This window comes from Carcharodon carcharias, chromosome 16 (assembly GCF_017639515.1).
Source record: "Carcharodon carcharias isolate sCarCar2 chromosome 16, sCarCar2.pri, whole genome shotgun sequence".
In the NCBI taxonomy this organism is placed as follows: Eukaryota; Metazoa; Chordata; class Chondrichthyes; order Lamniformes; family Lamnidae; genus Carcharodon; species Carcharodon carcharias.
The window spans coordinates 66,193,735-66,212,265 of NC_054482.1; the positions used below are offsets into that span (position 1 = coordinate 66,193,735).

An 18,531-nucleotide genomic window follows, 5' to 3' on the forward strand; every position below is an offset into this window, starting at 1 on the left:
TCTTATTCAACAACGGGGTGTGCTTTATTTCTGTGTAGCCCTCAGAAACAAAGTCATGACTCCTGTTTCACTTACTAGGTCCTGCAGTTGCTTATTAACTAACTACAGGGAAGCAAGATGACATTTTTTGTCTAGGAGGTTGGCCAACAAGCATGCTCCTGAGCTAATTAATGATGATACGTCAAAAAACATATAGACTCAATTTTGGCTACAGTGAGGACTTAGAGGGAATTTTCAAAAGAAACTATGGCACTTCAGAAAGACCAGAAAGATAGAGAAGAATATTACTGCAAAGTGGCAGCATATTAGACATAATTGTCACAGATTTTTATGTATTGTGCTCACAGTGATAAATGCACATTACTGGACAGGTCAGTTCTTTTTCTCTATAGTCATGGGACGGGCAATGAAATGTAATAAGTCTCCACTTAAAAATAAGTCGGTACAATGCCACATTCAGTTGTGGCTGGTAATGGACAATTAAACAACTTACTGGAAGGGGAGGCCCCACAAATATCCACATCCTCAATGATGAGGGAGCCATATCAGTGCAAAAGATAAATCGGAAGCTTTTAAAATCACCTTCAGCCAGAAGTGCCGAGTGGATGATCCATCTCAGCCTTCTCCTGATGTCCCCAGCATCACAGATGCCAGTTTCAGCCAATTCGATCTCCGCGTGATATCAAGAAATGGCTGAAGCACTGAATGCTGCAAAGGCTATAGGGCCTGACAACATTCTGGCAATAGTATTGAAGACTTATACTCCAGAACTTGCTGCACCCCTAGCCAAGCTGTTCCAGTACAGCTACAACACTGGCATCTACCCAGCAATGTGGAAAATTTCCCAGGTATGTCCTGTACACAAAAAGCAGGACAAATCCAAGCTTGCTAATTACCGCCCTATCAGTCTACTCTCGATCATCAGTAAAGTAATGGAAGGGGTCATCAACAGTGCTATCAAGCGGCACTTACTTAACAATAACCTACTCACTGACGCCAGTTTGGGTTCCGCAGGTTCACCCAGCTCCTGACTTCATAACAGCCTTGGTTCAAACATGGACAAAAGAGCTAAACTCCCAAGGTGAAGCGAGAGTGACTGCCCTTGAATCAAGGCAGCATTTGACAGAGTGTGGCATCAAGGAGTCCTAGCAAAACTGCAGTCAATGGGAATCAGGGGGAAAACTGTCTGCTGGTTGGACTCATACCTAGCTCAGAGGAAGATGGTTGGGTTGTTGGATGTGAATCATCACAGCTCCAGGACAACCTCAGCCCAACCATCTTCAGCTGCTTCATTAAAGACCTTCCTGCCATCATAAGGTCAGAAGTGGGGATGTTTGCTGATGATTGCACAATGTTCAGCACCATTCACGACTCCTCAGATACTGAAGCAGCCTATGTCCAAAGACCTGGACAACATCCAGGCTTGGGTTGACAAATGACAAGTAACATTTGCATGATGCAAGTGCCAGGTAATGACCATCTCCAACAAAACAGAATCTAACCATCACCCATTGACATTCAATAGCATTACCATCGCTGAAGCCCCCACCATCAACATTCTGGGAGTTACCATTGACCAGAAACTGAACTGGATTAGCCATATAAATACTGTGGCTACAAGAGCAGGTCAGAGGCTGGGAATCCTATGGTGAGTAAGTCACCTCCTGATTCCCCAAAGCCTGTCCACCATCCACTAGGCACAAGTCAGGAATGTAATGGAATACTGCCCACTTGCCTGGATAAGTGCAGTTCCAACAGCACTCAAGAAGCTTGACACCACCCAGGACAAAGCTTGATTGGCACCCGTCTACAAACATTCATTCCCTCCACCACCGATGCACAGTAGCAGCAGTGTGTTCCATTTACAAGATGCACTGCAGAAACTCACCAAGGCTCTTTAAGCAGCACCTTTCAAACCTACAATCGCTACTATCCAAAAGGATGTGGGCAGCAGACACTTGGGAACACCACCTCCTGGAATTTCCCCTCCAAGCCACTCACCATCCTGACTTGGAAATACATCGCCATTCCTTCACTGTCGCTGGGTCAAAATCCTAGAACTCCCTCCCTAACAGCACTGTGGGTATACCTACAGCACATGGACTGCAGCGGTTCAAGAAGGCAGTTCACTACCACCTTTTCAAGGGCAATTAGGGATGGGCAATAAACACTGGCCTAGCCAGCGATGCCCACATCCCATGAATGAATTTAAAAAAAACATGCTGCATATGAGTCCTGATTATAAGGTTTGCAATTTCTTGAACTATCAGATTGAAAAACGTGATTTAATCTGTAGGCTAGACCACAGTGTTTGTAGTTCACTGTCTGTATTACCTTGATGGCTTCTCAAGTCATTATACTGTACTTCTCACACCCTTTGCTGGTTGAGTTTTAAGCCACTATTGATACTCTCAGTAATATACTTCCAGCCATCCTGTATCTCACTGTGGTTATTGTCCTGCCTGATAGTCTCAAAAAAGTAATCTTATTCCTCCTGATGCCTTTGAAAAATACAATGAGCCTATTGTATTTGCATACTGAGATCAGCCAATGCTTGTGCATTCTGATCTCCCAACTAATATGATGTTACTCTGAATTTCCAAAGCCCATGGGACAGACATCCAGAGTATTCCACAAGTTGTCTGTCTGCCCTTTTATGCTAATAGTCCTGCCCCTGAAATTTGGCATAATGGTTAGTACTGCTGCATACTGATTGGCAGAAGTTGTGCCTGCTGGCAGGGCAATGTAGTTTCTAGGCTCTTAACATATTTCCAGGTTTTGATATCAATCTAAAAGTAGCAGCCCCATATATGACTGAATTTAACTAATATATTGCCTCTTAGATACACATTTTCTATTATTTCAACTAACTATGTCCATGATATATCTAAAAAAATATTCATATCCTGAACTTGAACTATTAGATAAAACTGGAGGTCAGGGCAATTATGTAACTGAGTTGGGAAACATTTAAGGGAAGAGAGTCCATTTTCTTCATTAATTAGATCACAGGAGTTTTATTTGCCTGCATTATTGCAGCAAATTAGTACTTAACATGATAGCTAATCATCAAGCTGTGCATGGTTTATGCTTCAGATTGTGAAAAGAAATAAAAATAATTTCAATATTAATGTTAAATATTTAATTTTGACAATTTATGTCAGTTATCAAAAGTTCATTGCATTTTTGCAGTTACAATGGTTATTAGACACCAATTATTCAAAGATTGTTTTTTTTTATGTGTTCAAGTGTAAAAGTTTAAGTCCTGTAGAAATTGTTTGGTGATTAAACTGACATTTTGTACCTATATTTATTCCAGCATTGCTCTTCTCATATCCTGGTGATGGGAGTGTGTTCTCTAGGTATCCATACTGGGGCAAACTCTCCAGCACAAAGATTAGTTCCTCTGAGATCGTGTCTTCATCTGTAGCTGATAGAAATTCTAAAACCAAACTGGCTTGTGATGCTTCATCCACTGTAAACGTATCTCCTACAAATGAAGAGGTAATGCTGTGTCATGTGACTAAAGTAGCTTTACTGTGACAATATAATAGCAAGTCTTACAAGAGCATCAAGGAATATTATGGACTGTTTATCGGCCAGAATTTTACTGCGGGCTTTGGGACTCCGATATCGAGGTGCAAAGTAGGTTCCCGAGCCACATCTGCCAGCAGGAAGACAAACTCAGCGATTTTATTGTGGATGGCCACCTGCGGGCCCACTGTCCAGCTAAAGATGGCTACTGATGCTGCTGGCCCAATCAGAGGCTGGCAGCAACACTGGGAGAACTGGTCACTACTGAGATATGCAGGAGACCGAGAGTCTTGGACAAGCCAGTAAATGAAAATTTCAGGGAGCCAAGGGTTGTAGGGGAAAACTATTCAGGGAGATTGCTGGGGCTGTGGAACTGTCCTGCCATCACCACCACCTCTCCCCCCAGCCCCATGCCAGCAGCCTCCCAGCCTACAGCTCCGATGGCACCCGGATGGCTGCAGGGAGGCCAACTCCATGAAGTTATTGGCAAAATGTAGGCAGCTCTGTAAGATTATCCTTAATAGGCCCTTTAAGTATGAAAGTCAGCTGCTGACTTCCTTGGAGCGGGAAGCCAATCCACCTCGCAGCCCACCGCTGGGAAAATGTCCCACTACTGGGGCTGAATCAGGGAGCCGTCCTGATACAGCTCCTTGCTATTTTACTGGCTCCTCTGCCTCCCAGCTCACCAGCTGGAGGTTGGTAAAATCCTGCCCCTACATTCGCGTTGGTGCAAAGTGTTTTTGACTATTGCACCAGTAAAGCTGTTTTGAACCCAGTTACATTCAGTTCTGACTAGTGGTGTGAAACCATTTGAGGGATTATTGCATTATTGCACACTGACTGCAGTATAAACACAACTGGAGCAAGGTAAACTTTAGGGGTGGGAAAATCAGACTCATGGCATCATTGCTGATCCTCACTGGGAAAGGCACTCTCATGGGCATCTTCTGTGAACCTGCAAACCTCTGAGTTGACACAGGCATAATATTAACGTACAAACTAGGTGCAGGAGTAGGCTACTCGGCCCTACAAGCCAGCTCTGCCATTCGATGAGATCAAGGCTGATCTAATTGTGACCTCCTGCCAACCCCCGATAACTTTTCACCCCTTTATTAATCAAGCATCTATCTAGCTCAGCCTTTAAAATACTCAAAGACCCTGCTTCCACTGTGTTTTGAGGAAGGAAGCTCCAAAGACTCACGACCCCCGAGAGAAAAAATTTCTCCACATCTCTATCTTAAATAAGCGACTCCTTATTTTTAAACCCAGACACCTAGTTCTAGATTCTTCCACAAGAGGAAACTTCCTCTGTACATCCACTCTGTCAAGACCGCTCAGGACATTAAACAGTCCATTGGCTGATTTGATACTCTACTGACAAATCTGGACCACACAAATACACTCAATCCTATCACTTACCAAAGAAGATTCAAGAAGGACACAGAAGTAGTTTTATTTAAAGGGCCAAGCAATCAACTTGCTGGTAAGGTAATTTAGAAAATTTCTGCCATTGCAAAGATTCAGGAACTACTCTGAAGGGTTTTTAGAGATACTGTGGTGAGTTCCTGGATTTATCAGGGAGTTTATGCTTCATCCTCACAAGGAGCACAGATGATTTGGCGACCTGCCCGTGCAATGATTGAAAGAGGTGTGGTCTGCAATTGCAGTGCCTCTGGGTCTGCAACATGTCAGTGAGATGGAGTGGAGGCTGCTGAGAGGGAAGGTCAGTGTGATATCCTTTGTCAAGTTGGAGCTGGACTTCCCCATGTTCCTTGGCAGTGCCAGGATGCTGTCTGATAGACCAGCCAATACACCCAGCATCTCAGTGTGCATCATTATCAGTACTCTCCTGTATACCACCCCAGCAAAGTCCTCATCTGAGTCCCCTATAGCAGAACGCAACTTCACCCTCCACTGAGCTGGCACACGAACCATCATTTACCCCCTGGCCTGGCAGCATTCAAAGATGCTTCACAGGAGATTATCAAACAAAATTTAACAGAGTCACATAAGGAATATGAAGACAGCTAACCAAGTACTTGGCCAAAGGGGGACATTTTAAGGAGAGTCTTAAAGGAGGAGAGGGGTAAAAAAAAGTTTAGGGAGGGAATTCCAGCCCACGGCAGCTGAAAGTGTGACCACTAATATTTAGGTCACATATTGATGGCTGCTAGCATTCATGAAGCTATACCTCAGCATTTTTTAGGAAAGAAGGGGTATTAAAAAAAAGGAAAAATACTTTTAAAAACTCAGAAGCTCCAAGAGTAGAGGCAAATATTTGTAATTTGGTTTCAAATCTATTGTTTTTTCATTTGATTACATTTAACAACAATGACATTTTGAGATAGTTAGCTAATATTCCTGATTCCGCCCAATAAAGTTTCATAAAATCTATACAACATTGTAGTCTTATGAACACTTATAAAGCACCAATTCTATAAGTTTGCATTTATACCCATCTATCTAAATCAAAAACTGCATGTGGGAGATTGCCCACAGCTCCCATATGGGGTCTAGCATCTGTGTTTGGTGGATACAATATTTGCAGAATCTTAACTTTGAATGCAGTGGACTTGAACCTACCCGTGTATATTAACATTTCCTCTGACTACACAGTCTAGCAGATGGATTGTAGTGTCACCAGTGACCTTGATCAGTTTTCTGCATGAATAGAATTTCAAAGTCCCTGTTCATATTAGGCCTTACAAACTCTCTGATGATGTGGCAATCATCATATATAGATTTCAAAAGATTTCACTTTCTCAATGGTCACTTATCTGATTTGGAAATTAAGACAATGTCCTATTAATGTTAAACCCACATCTCTATAATAATTTGCTGATTTAGACCATTACATTAGAGTTATCTACGATGATGCATTCTAGACAGTAGAATAAAGGGAATATACATTTGGGCATATTTGCTTGGAATGAGATAAATTTCTGTATTGATCAAGGTCAGCGCTGAGAAGTGAAACATTTACCAACTATTTGGACCAAGCGCCAGGATTAAGTATTTGCTTGTTACAGATAGCTTTGTTTAGAATCATGGTAACACTTCCTCTTTCTTGCCCAAACAGTGCAAATTAATCCCAAGCACCAAATAGTACTTCTTACAATTTATCACATCATCCAACACTGTAGATTGTCTGAACAAGATTGTCATTTCACTGGATTTGCAGTGAATGTGGTTTATTGGGAAAATGAAATTATCCTGGTGGGATGTGAAAAGTTACATGATTAACTACGCTGGATAGCTAGCTTAATCTGAAAAAATACAATGGTAAGGTTTGACCACCAGGTCAGAAGAAGATGGATGAAGAGATAAAGATGAGTATATTTAAACAGCAAAGTTATTACAATGAATGCCTTCAATGGTGCAAATGGAAATCAGGAATATCCAATGTTTTTGAATCCGAGATAGTAAATATAATTTGTGGTTGCTTTATAGCACAATATATCAGAGGAGTCATGAGAGGTAATGCATAGCTTAACTTGGTAAAGGCAAGTGTCAAGGTAACAGATAAGGAATAGAAGTCATGCCACCCTTGGAGGATAGCAAGCAGAGAACAATCCAGCTCAACATAAAGTGAAAATAAAGCAAAAAAGATAAAAGCAAAATATTGCGGATGCTGGAAATTTGAAACAAAAACAAAAATAGCTGGAAAAACTCAGCAGGTCTGACAGCATCTGCAGAGAGGAATACCGTTAACGTTTCAAGTCCGTATGACTCTTCTTCAGAACTAAGGAAATATAAAAATGAGGTGAAATATAAGCTGGTTGAGGGGGGTGGGACAGGTAGAGCTGGATAAAAGGCCAGTGTTAGGTGGAGGCAAAGAAGAGATTGCCAAAGAAGTCATTGACAAAAGGACAAAGGGGTGTAGATGGTAGTGATATTAGCTAAGGAATGTGCTAATGGTGACATTAAGGGTAGAAAGCAGGACGAGCAAGTGACAGATAGCCCTAGTGGGGGTGGGGTGGGGGGAAGGGATCGAAATAAGCTAAAAGGTGGAGATAAAACAATGGATGGAAATAAATTTAAAAATGATAGAAATAGGTGGGAAAAGAAAAATATATATATTTAAAAAATGAATTATTGGAAAAAGGAGGATCAGAAAGGGGGCGGGGATGGAGGAGAGCATTCATGATCTGAAGTTGTTGAACTCAATGTTAAGTCCGGAAGCCTTAAAGATGTTCAAAGACTCTGCCTCAACCACCTTTTGAAGAAGAGAATTTCAAAGTCTCACAACCCTCTGAGATAAAAGAATGTTTCCTCATCTCTGTTTTAAATGTGTGACCCCTTATTTTTAAGCAGTGGCCCTTAGTTCTAGATCCGCCCACATGAGGAAACATTCTTTCCACATGCACCCTGTCAAGTCCCCTCAGGATCTTATATGTTTCAATCATGTCCCCTTTTACTCTTCTAGATTCCAGCGGATACGAGCCTAGCCTGTCCAGCCTTGCCTCATATAAAAACCTGCCCATTCCAGGTATTAATCTAGTAAACCTTCTTTGAACTGCTTCCAATGCATTTACATCTTTCCTTAAATAAGGAGGCCAATACTGTACACAGTAATTCATGTGTGGTCTCACCAATGCTCTGTATGACTGAAGCATAACTCCCTACTCTTCTGTTCAATTCCCCTTGCAATAAACGATAACATTCTATTAGCTTTCCTAATTACTTGCTGTACCTGCATACTTACAGTGTATACAAATATACAAGACTATGAACTAACCAATTTCAATTGTTGGAGGTTGATTGTTGACTGGCATTACAGTGATGTTAAGGTCATAGAAAGGGAGAGAGCCATGGAGTGGCACTGGTGGCGGAAGAGGTCCATCGTAACAGCAGCTATCCACCGTACCTGCTTCTGCATCAGAGACAATTACTGTTACAGTGTCCATGCAAGAACTGTATCCTATTTCACCACCTGGAATGGAGTGGGAAAAAAATGTATTAACAAGTCTTTATTGGGTTGATATTCTCAACCAATACTAAGATCACAAGCACAATCAGATTTTGAGTGGTTTGTAAACCCTTTTTATTAACATATGCTCCCTGCAAAGTCTGGACTAGCACAGGGAGGCTGCAAGGTCAGATTATTTGATGCAGCAGTTAGAAAGTTGCTACTGTGCCTTAAAAGGCAACTCACATTTTGGTGATTGGACTGTTGCTGCATGAACTCCATTCACTAGATTGCAAACATTGGACAGGGAAAATGAAATAATTCAGGGAAGAGAAATGTCTTGACAGCAAGAATCATGTTGAGCACTGTATTGGAAAATAAGTGTTGTCTTCCTTGGGGCAGAGATGCATCCTCTTCAAAACTCTGCTGTCTGTCTGGGAAGAAGTGGCAGAGCAAGTGAATGCAGCTTCCATGTTGAGGAAGTTTGCCATATTTGCTAAGTGTTTTCCTGCAACTACTTCTTGTCCTGCAGTTCACTGAAGCAAAGAGGAAATCCCAGAGAAATGCCCATTTTAACAGAATTAAGTTCTTAAAAATATTTTTAAAATTTCTGGAAATGCTAAGATGTGAAAAGCCATACAATTAAAAACTGGATACAAATACAAAAAAAAGAGAGCCAAATACTAAGCATTAACCCAAACAAGATACAAAACTGGAATACAAAAGAATCAAAAATGCATTTTTTTAAATCATTCTGCATACATTGAAGGCAGATACACTGTAAGATCATGAGGATTACTTTGCTAAGTACATTTACCTGATGCCTAAAGCAATGCTTCTGCATTTCACCAATTCCTTTGTTTTTATATTTGGTCTGGCTAACTGAGGTTCTTAAAGAAGAACCTCACTGAACAACAACACTATAACCCAAGTGGACAATTACAGGCTGGACTATTTAGAGCAGGTCAGAGGCTTCCTTGCAAGATTTTCTGACCAATTGACATCTGCTGCATGCCTGCATATTGAATACATGTCAGAAATTTACCTTCATACTCTTTCAGGCATTTGTTTGTAAACAATATATAAAAATTAAAAAGAAAACCTATAAGAGAATGCCACACACTATGAAGCAATTAAATCTGTGAAGCAAATGGAATATTATTTTGTGCATCCATTTTCTGCTTAAAGTCAATACTACCTCCTTCTTATTTCCCTACCAGTGTGCCAATAGGAGATTAACCCTTGGATGATATCCAGTTGTGAAAATTTATCGACGGTAACACCATTTCTTTGTATCACTCCATATGATGGTGAACGAGCGATCATATATGTCAGCTTCATGTCATTGCTATCAGTATCTGTAGCATAAAGGTACTCTGAGGTAATGGTGACCTTTTCTCCCTCAGGACATTGCAGACCAGATTTTAAAAATGGCTGTAGCTCTGGAGGTTCATCATTGATTGGTATAATCTTAAAGAAAAGATCAGAGAGTTAAAGCATGTCAAGCATGAAAACAGATTTTCCAGTCCCCCAATGCCTCAGGAAACCAGGCAGTAAAAGTGAGACAGAAGTTGCCAGCTCTGTTTATAGTGCTCCTTATAGTTCAAGAGGAGGAGGAAACTTCTGTCTTTACCTCTGTTGACTGTGACCTTTTTCTCCCCCCATTGCAAAAGCAGACCTTCCCCACCTAAGCACTGATCCTTGGCTTTGCCCCCTTCTGTTGTTGTCTCCCTCTTACCCACTGCCAAGCCCTGATCTCCAACTTCTCCCTTCCCAGTTATGAGTGACTATATCCTCAAAGGTCCCCAGTTGGCTGGTTGCAGCCAGCCCCCAGAAACAAAGAAAAAAATATAACAGTCCTTTTGTTAAATTCAGTAGGAACATTGTGTCCCTGGCCTTGCCAGATCTTCCCCATGACGGAGCTTTCCCCTGCACCTTCCTCATATCTCCAAAAATAATGGGGCCTGAAAACCTGCACACAATGTATGGTTTGAAACACAAAGATTGATCTTGGACAGTGAGTGAGACACATGGCATTTGTAGTAACTGTAGCTTTAAGACTTATTGTACTGTGTAGTATCACATAACAGTGTAAATGAATCAGCCTGAAGCACGGGGAACCTTAGGGGTGGAGTTTTGTCTAGTTGTGGGTCTTGATGGAAGCATGTAACTGCTGCTGAAGCCCGGTAAATAAAGTTCACTTTTTTTAATGAGAAACCTGTCTGGAAAATCAAGTCCAGAACAGCACTGATCTTAGACAATGGTTGGTGGAAAAAAAGACATTGGTAGAACAAATCAACTATTTGGAAATAGCAGGTTTTCAAAGTTAACTACATGTATGCACATCTGGCTTCTTCTCATTCCCTTGTGTATCACATATATATATACACATACTCGGTTGTACTCTGAGCTGTGAAGGTGACCAACCTTCACCATGTGTCAACCTGACCAGTACACATTGTCTCTACTAAGCCAACCTGTGGGATTGTGCTTACTCCAGTAGGTAAATATAGAGGAGCTCTAGTGCATGTGATTGGTCTGGAGATGCCTTCAAAGCTTTTTCAATACTGGTTAAAATATTTCATGCCAAAGTGTAAAAGACTTCTGCCTGATAAGCGCAAAGCAGCATTGGCTTCAAAGTCATAAGGATATTGAAGGCATGAAATTCTAGGGCCTCATACTGCCAGTAAAGTGTGACCAAGTGGAATCTCCACCTGCTCAAGCACAAGGTCATGAACCCAATCTTTAAATGGCGATAGATTGGGAAATGTTGATGTACAAAGGGACCTGGGTGCCCTGGTACACCAATCACTGAAAGCAAGCATGCAGGTGCAGCAAGCAGTTAAGAAGGCATATGGTATGTTGGCCTTCATTGCGAAAGGACTTGAGTACAGGAGCAAGGACATCTTACTGCAGCTGTACAGGGCCTTGATGAGACCACACCTGGTGTACTGTGTGCAGTTTTTGTCTCCTTACCTAACAAAGGATATACTTGCCATAGAGGGAATGCAGCGAAGGTTCACCAGATTGATTCCTGGGTTGTCGTATGAAGAGAGATTAGGCCGACCATGCCTGTATTCACTGAAGATTAGAAGAATGAGAGGGGATCTCATTGAAACATATAAAATTCTGACAGGGCCGGACAGACGGGATGCAGGGATGATGTTTCCTCTAGCTGGTGGGTCTAGAACGAGGGGTCACAGTCTCAGCATATGGGGTAGGCCATTTAGGACTGAGATGAGGAGAAACTTCTTCACCCACAGGGTGGTGAACATGTAGAATTCTCTACCACAGGAGGCTGTGGAGAGCAAGTCATTGAATAAATTTAAGAAAGAAATAGATTTCTGGACTCTAAAGGCATCAAGGGGTATGGGGAAAGTGGGAATATGGTGCTGGCAGAGGATCAGTCATGATCATAATGAATGGCGGAGCAGGCTCGAGGGGTCGAATGACCTACGTCTGCTCCTATTTTCTATGTTTCAAATTATGGGGACAGAGTCAATGCATGGATGGGCTGAACCGCTGGCACCTGTAAGGGTGCTTCACTGATCCCCAATCCTCTGTACCCCTCTAAGGCAAAGCAGCCCACAGCAAATCCATTACAGGTCCTTCCAAGGTCTTTCCTAGGCCAAGGAATCACAATTTAGAAAATCCCCAGCTCCCAAAGGGCCCATTTATAGGCACAACAACAGTAATCCATTCTCTCTGGGACTTTTTCTGGGGCCTCAGCAAAGTTTGTCTCAGCTCTCCGTTGGTGAGAAGTTTCCTGCCAGTTAATAAAGGCATACTTGCAGAAGGTTAGCTTGTAAATTCCCCAGATATGCCCACATGACTTGTTGGAAGGTGGAGGATTCTCTGCCCCACCCACCCCCAGCTCCCCCCGCCCCACCCCCAGCAATTGGAAAATGTATGAAACCAGCCAAAATTCTGGCTACTGTAAGGCTTTCTGCTCTTAGCCTAGATCATAATTTTGGATTTGCATAGTGTATTCACCATCTACCCTCACAGTTTAAGTGTGTAAGGTGGAATATCCGAGGAAACAAAATAAGCGTAAAAAGAAAATAAATACTTGCTTTCATATAATTCCTTTAGTGTCTTCAGGATAACCCAAACCGACTCACAACTAATAAATTCCTTTTGAAATGCAGTCAGTGTTATGATGTGGGAAACAGACAATAAATCTGCACAGAGCATGGTCCTACAAACAGCAATGAGATATTATCCCAGATCTTGCAGTCAGCAGTGAAGGGGAGGCATATAGCGCTGACTGCCTGTAAAGCTACATCCCTACCTTCTTCATCGGCTGCAGCAAGAACCTGCTTTCCTGGCTGCAGTGTGGATCCATTGGTGAACCGATGGGGAGGCCTGGCAGCCTAGCACATTCCCAAAAAAGCCACATCTTCTCTGAAATCACAAGTTGAAGACTCGCCCCTTGAGGTCTGCCTTCAGCTCAATGACAGGTAAGTGTCTTTTATACTTTGGCATCAAATATTTTAACCAATAGTGATAAAGCTTTGAAGGCATCTCCAGATAGATTGCAAGCACCACAGCTGCTCTATATTTACCTACTGGACTAAGCACAATCCCTCAGGTGGGCTTATTAGAGACAATGGGCTGAATTTTATGCCGGCGAGATTTTATAGTCCCGCCAAAGTCAGTGGGCTTTTGAATGGCTCACTGCATTTTGTGGGATCGCTCCTGCTTTGACTGGACGTAAAATTCTGCCCAATGTGTACGGGCCAGGTTGACAACTGGGTACGTTGGTCACCTTCATAGTTCAGAGTATAACTGAGTTTGTGCGTGCACTTACACAATACACAAGGGAACCAGATGAAGTCAGCTGTACATACAAGTGATGAACTTTGACAACGTGTTATTTCCAAATAGTTGATTTTGTTTTACCAATGTCTTTTTTTCCATCAGCCAATGCCTGAGATCAGTGCCATATGTCTCACTCACTGTCCCAGATCAATCTTTGTATTTCAAACCATACATTGTGTGTAGGTTCTCAGGCCCCATTATTTTTGGAGATATGAGGAAGGTGCAGGCGAAAACTCCATCATGAGGAAAATCTGGCAAGGCCAGGGACACAATGTTCCTACTGAATTTAACAAAAGGACTTCATTATAATTTTTCTCTTTGGCTCTGGGCCTACAGCCAGCCAACTGGAGACCTTTGAGGATATAGTGCCCCATAACTGGGAAGGGAGAAGGCTGGTGATCAGGGCTTGGCAGTGGGTAACAAGGAGGCAACTACAGGAGGGGGCAAAGCCAAGGATCAGTGCTTAGGTGGGTAGGGTCTGCTGGGTATGCCGGGGTGAAGAGAGGAACCGTGCAATGGCCAGGGAAGCAGAGCCGGTTGGGGAGGAGTCAGGGATGACATGGGGGTGGATGACTAAGGGACCAACACCAATGGTGCTGGACAGGTACCAGGTTGGGTGGGTTGGAGAGCCAGGGGTGCCAGGGGTAAGGAGCCCAGCCTGAGGTTGCAGGATTGGGGGGGTGCCAGGGGAGCCCAGGGGGAGTGGAGCTAGGGATGCTGGGAATGCAGAGCCAGCAGTGCAGGGGGCAGATGGGGTAATTGGGAGGGTGGAGCCAGGGCTGCCAGAGGAGCTGAGGGGGAGCAGAGCCGAGGGTGCCACGGGCAGTGCCAAAGAAGCTGGAAGTGCCAGGAATCCTGGGGTTCGGAAGCATTTTCACATTCTTAAACGGCTGTGCTCAAAATAAATAAAAACAAAAATATTGATCCAATTGCAGCCTAAGTTTTCATGCTGGCAGATCCACAGCCTCCAGATTTGTGTCGGTGGGCTCCCCAGAAGATGCAGTGCAGTTGAGGCCTTCAACAGCAGTGAACATCCCAGCATTCACTGCTATTGGGACTGCTGCTATATTCACAAGGCCCAGGCCAATGATCTGTTAATTTATTAAAATACATTTTTCCCTACCAGCTCCCTTTTATTCTGCTTCTCTCTTGAAATTGCAGACTCTTCCCTGACATCAGAATAGGGCCATAGGTGTTAGTACCTCATCAACACCTTATCCAAACAATTTCTGTAATTATGGAGGGCAAGATAACTGAATCTGATCCTATCTTCATTTGATTCCAACACCTCGGCCTACATTTCCTGGAATTTAGAAGACTGATAGATGATCTAATTCAGGCTTGTCCAACATGCAGCCCGTGAAACTAATTTTCAAAACTCCAGCCAAACAAGTGAGTTTCAATGGAAGATTCTGCAAGGAGGTGCTCCTAGAATCAGAGACTGCTTCTCGCCCATCTTTGAGGGAAAGAAACAGCCTCTGATTAGAGGAGCAGAAAACACTGATGTTGGTGAGTGTGTTGAGGCCTGCAGGACCAGAAGAAGCGAAGATATGGCGAGGCTTGAGCCCAGGAAGGCAACAACATTGGGCCACTAAAGGGCGAGGGTTTGGCAGCCCGAAAGGGTGAAGTCGCATCGGGCACGGGAAGTGGGGGTGGGAACAAAATTGCATTGAACATAAGAACCTAAGAACTAGGAGCAGGAGTAGGCAATTCAGCCCCTTGAGCATACTCCGCCATTCAATATGATCATGGCTGATCTCATTTCGGCCTCAACTCCAATTTCCCACCCTCTCCCCATAAACTTTCAACACGTTACTAATTAAAAACACGCCTATCTCCTCCTTAAATTTATTCAGCGTCCCAGCCCTCTGCACTCTGAGGTAGTGAATTCCACAGAAACACGACCCTTTGAGAAAAGTAATTCCTCCTCATCTCTGATTTAAATCTACCACCCCTTAGCCTAAAACTATGGCCTCTCATTCTAGAATGCTCCACAAGGGGAAACATCCACTCCACGTCTACTTTATCTATCCCCTTTAGCATCTTATATACCTCAATTAGTTCTCCTCTCATCCTTCTAAACTCTAGTGAGTATAAGCCTAAACTGCTCAATCTCTCCTCATAGGACAAGCCCCGCATCTCTGGAATCAATCTAGTGAACCTCCTCTGAACCGCCTCCAATGCAACTGCATCCTTCCTCAAGTAAGGGGACCAAAACTGTGCACAGTACTCCAGGTGCGCTCTCACCAATACCTTGTACAGTTGCAACACTTCCCTATTTTTATACTCTATTCCTTTAGTAATAAATGCCAAAATTCCATTTGCCTTCCTTATTACCTGATGTACCTGCATACTAGCTTTCAGCAATTCATGCACGAGGATACCCTGAAGCATTCTGAAGTTTCTCTCCATTTAAATAATAAGTCACCGTTTTACTCTTCCGACCAAAATGGATAACCTGACACTTATCCATGTTAAACTCCATCTGCCTAATTTTGGCCCATTCACCTAACCTGTCCATATCCATTTGTAAATTTCTTATTTCTTCATTGCAACTTACTTTCCCACCTATTTTAGTGTCATCTGCAAATTTAGCTATAGTACCTTCTATTCCTGAATCCAAGTCATTAATATAGATTGTAAATAGTTGGGACCCAAGGACCGAACCCTGTGGCACCCCACTAGTTACAGCTTGCCATCCAGAAAAAGACCCATTTATCCTGACTCTCTGCTTTCTGTTGGTTAGCCAATCCTCTATCCAAGCTAATATACTACCCCTAACTCCTTGTGATCTTATCTTGTGTATTAATCTTTTGTGCAGCACCTTATCAAAGACCTCCTGGAAGTCCAGATATACTACATCTACAGAATCCCCATTATCCACTTTGCTTGTCACATCTTCAAAGAACTCTAGCAAATTAGTCAAACACGATTCATAAAACCATGCTGGCTCAAATGGATTGCATTTTGACTTTCCAAATGCTCATTTCTACTTCCAACTATTTCCCAACGACAGATGTTAAACTAACTGGCCTATAGTTTCCTACTTTCTGCCTCCCCCCGCTTCTGAATAAGGGCATTACATTAGCATTTTTCCAATCCACTGGAACCTTTCCAGAATCCAGGGAATTTTGGAATATTATAGCCAATGTATCCATTATCCCCGCTGCCACTTCCCTTAAGTCTCTGCAATGTAGGTCCTGGGGGCTTTTCACCCTTTAATCCCAATAGTTTGATCAGTACTTTTTAACTAGTGATGGGGATTGTTCTAAGTTCCTCCTTCTCTATACCCTTTGCACTACCTGTCACTATTGGGGTGGTACTAGTGTCCTCCGCCGTGAAAACTGATGCAAAATGCTAATTACATGTCTCTGCCATTCCTGCGTTCCCCACTATTAACTCCCCAGTCTCATCCTCCAAGGGACTAACACTCACTTTAGCTATTCTCTTTCCTTTTATATGCTTACAGAAGCTTTTGCTATCAGTTTTTACCTAATCAGTTTGGGCCCGGGGAAAGGCGTGACGGCAAATTTGTGTGGGGCCTGTGGAGGGGGACGTTTTGGCTGGTTCCAGAGATGGTGCTGTGGTGAGTTTGTGGGATCTAGAGAGTGAGTGTGTGAGTCTGGTAGTGGAGGGGAGGGGTCAGTGAGAGTGTGTGTGTGTGTGGGGGGGGAGTGCGAGAGACAGTGTGTATCTGGGGGGTGTGCGAGAGACTGTGTGTGTATGGGGGGAGTGCGAGAGACTGTCTGTGTGTGTGGGGGGAGTGCGAGAGACTGTGTGTGTGTGGGGGGAGTGCGAGAGACTGTGTGTGTGGGGGGAATGAGAGAGACTGTGTGTGTGTGGGGGAGGAGTGCGAGATACAGTGTGTGTGTGGGGGGGAGTGCGTGAGACTGTATGTGTGTGTGGAGGGGGGGAGTGCAAGATACAGTGTGTGTGTGGGGGGGGGGAGTGCGAGATACAGTGCGTGTGTGTGGGTGGGAATGCGTGAGACTGTGTGTGTGTGGGGTGGGAATGCGAGATACAGTGTGTTTTTGGGGGGGAATGCGTGAGACTGTGTGTGTGTGGGGGCGGAGTGTGAGATACAGTGTGTGTGTGTGTATGGGGGGGAGTGCGTGAGACAGTGTGTGTGTGGGGGGGGGGAGTGCGTGAGACTGTGTGTGTGGGGGGGGAGGGAGTGCGTGAGACTGTGTGTGTTTGTGTGTGGGGGGGAGTGCGAGAGACTATGTGTCTGGGGTGGGGGGAGTGAGAGAGATTGTGTGTGTATGTCGGGGGGGGAGTGCGTGAGACCGTGTGTGTGTATGGGGGGGAGTGCGTGAGACTGTGTGTGTGTGTGGGGGGGGCGAGTGTGTGAGACTGTGTGTGTGTGGGGGGAGTGCGTGAGACTGTGTGTTGGGGGGTGAGTGCGTGAGACTGTGTGAGTGTGGGGGGTGAGTGCATGAGACTGTGTGTGTGTGTCGGGGGTGAGTGCAAGAGACTGTGTGTGCGTGGGGGGGTGAGTGCGTGAGACTATGTGTGTGTGTGTGGGGGGTGAGTGCGTGAGACTGTGTGTGTGCGTGGGGGGTGAGTGCGTGAGACTGTGTGTGTGTGTGGGGAGTGAGTGCGTGAGACTGTGTGTGTGTGGGGGAGGGAGTGTGAGAGACTGTGTGGGCAGTGCGAATCTGCCGTGCACCCAGTTTCACATTTCTCATTCACTCTCGCCACCACATACACATGTACCTACTCACAGTGGTTGAGGGTGAGTGAGTGAGCACCCTGAGAATGGGAGTGAGCCAGTCACGTACACTATGACCCTCTCGCACTCTGCTCATTTTCATTAATTACTCTTTTTTAAATTAACAATTTATTGCTATGACAATGCTGTACTTTTGCTCAGCAACTGTTTCATTCCTTAAAAACACAACTTTTTAAAAAAAATTCATTTTATTGTTGTGCCAAACCTTGGGTAGAATGTCTGGTTGGCGGGTGGCCGTGACCGGTGGGCCCAGTAGTGGCCGGCAGATGGGCTGCCGCCAGCGATCGCCCCCTGGCCGTGGTTTCACGCTGGCTGGCCAATTAACGGCCGGCCAAAATGAAAGGTGTGCTGAGATGCTTAGCGCTGCTGGGGTGGGGGTGGGAAGAGGGCGAGCGCTGAAGTCGGCAGAGGCACAGGGGACCGCAGAAGGAAAGCTCCTTGAAGCCAGAGAGCTACCTCAGGGAGCTGACGAATTTAAAATCAATAAAGACAGAATTTAAAATCTGGAAAAAATGTCTACGCATCAGAATGAGTC

At 44.1% G+C, this 18,531-nt stretch overlaps 1 protein-coding gene across 1 annotated transcript in view; it reads right to left on the reverse strand.

Moving 5' to 3' along the window:
- frem1b (Fras1 related extracellular matrix 1b) overlaps positions 1-18,531 on the reverse strand; it is a 255,156-nt gene that overhangs the window by 99,495 nt on the left and 137,130 nt on the right. The window contains exons 16-18 of the mRNA XM_041208368.1: positions 9,661-9,913; positions 8,273-8,467; positions 3,305-3,490 (exon numbers count right to left, since the gene is read on the reverse strand). Of these exons, the coding sequence (XP_041064302.1) occupies positions 3,305-3,490; positions 8,273-8,467; positions 9,661-9,913 (634 nt within the window). The remainder of the gene's footprint in view (positions 1-3,304; positions 3,491-8,272; positions 8,468-9,660; positions 9,914-18,531) is intronic.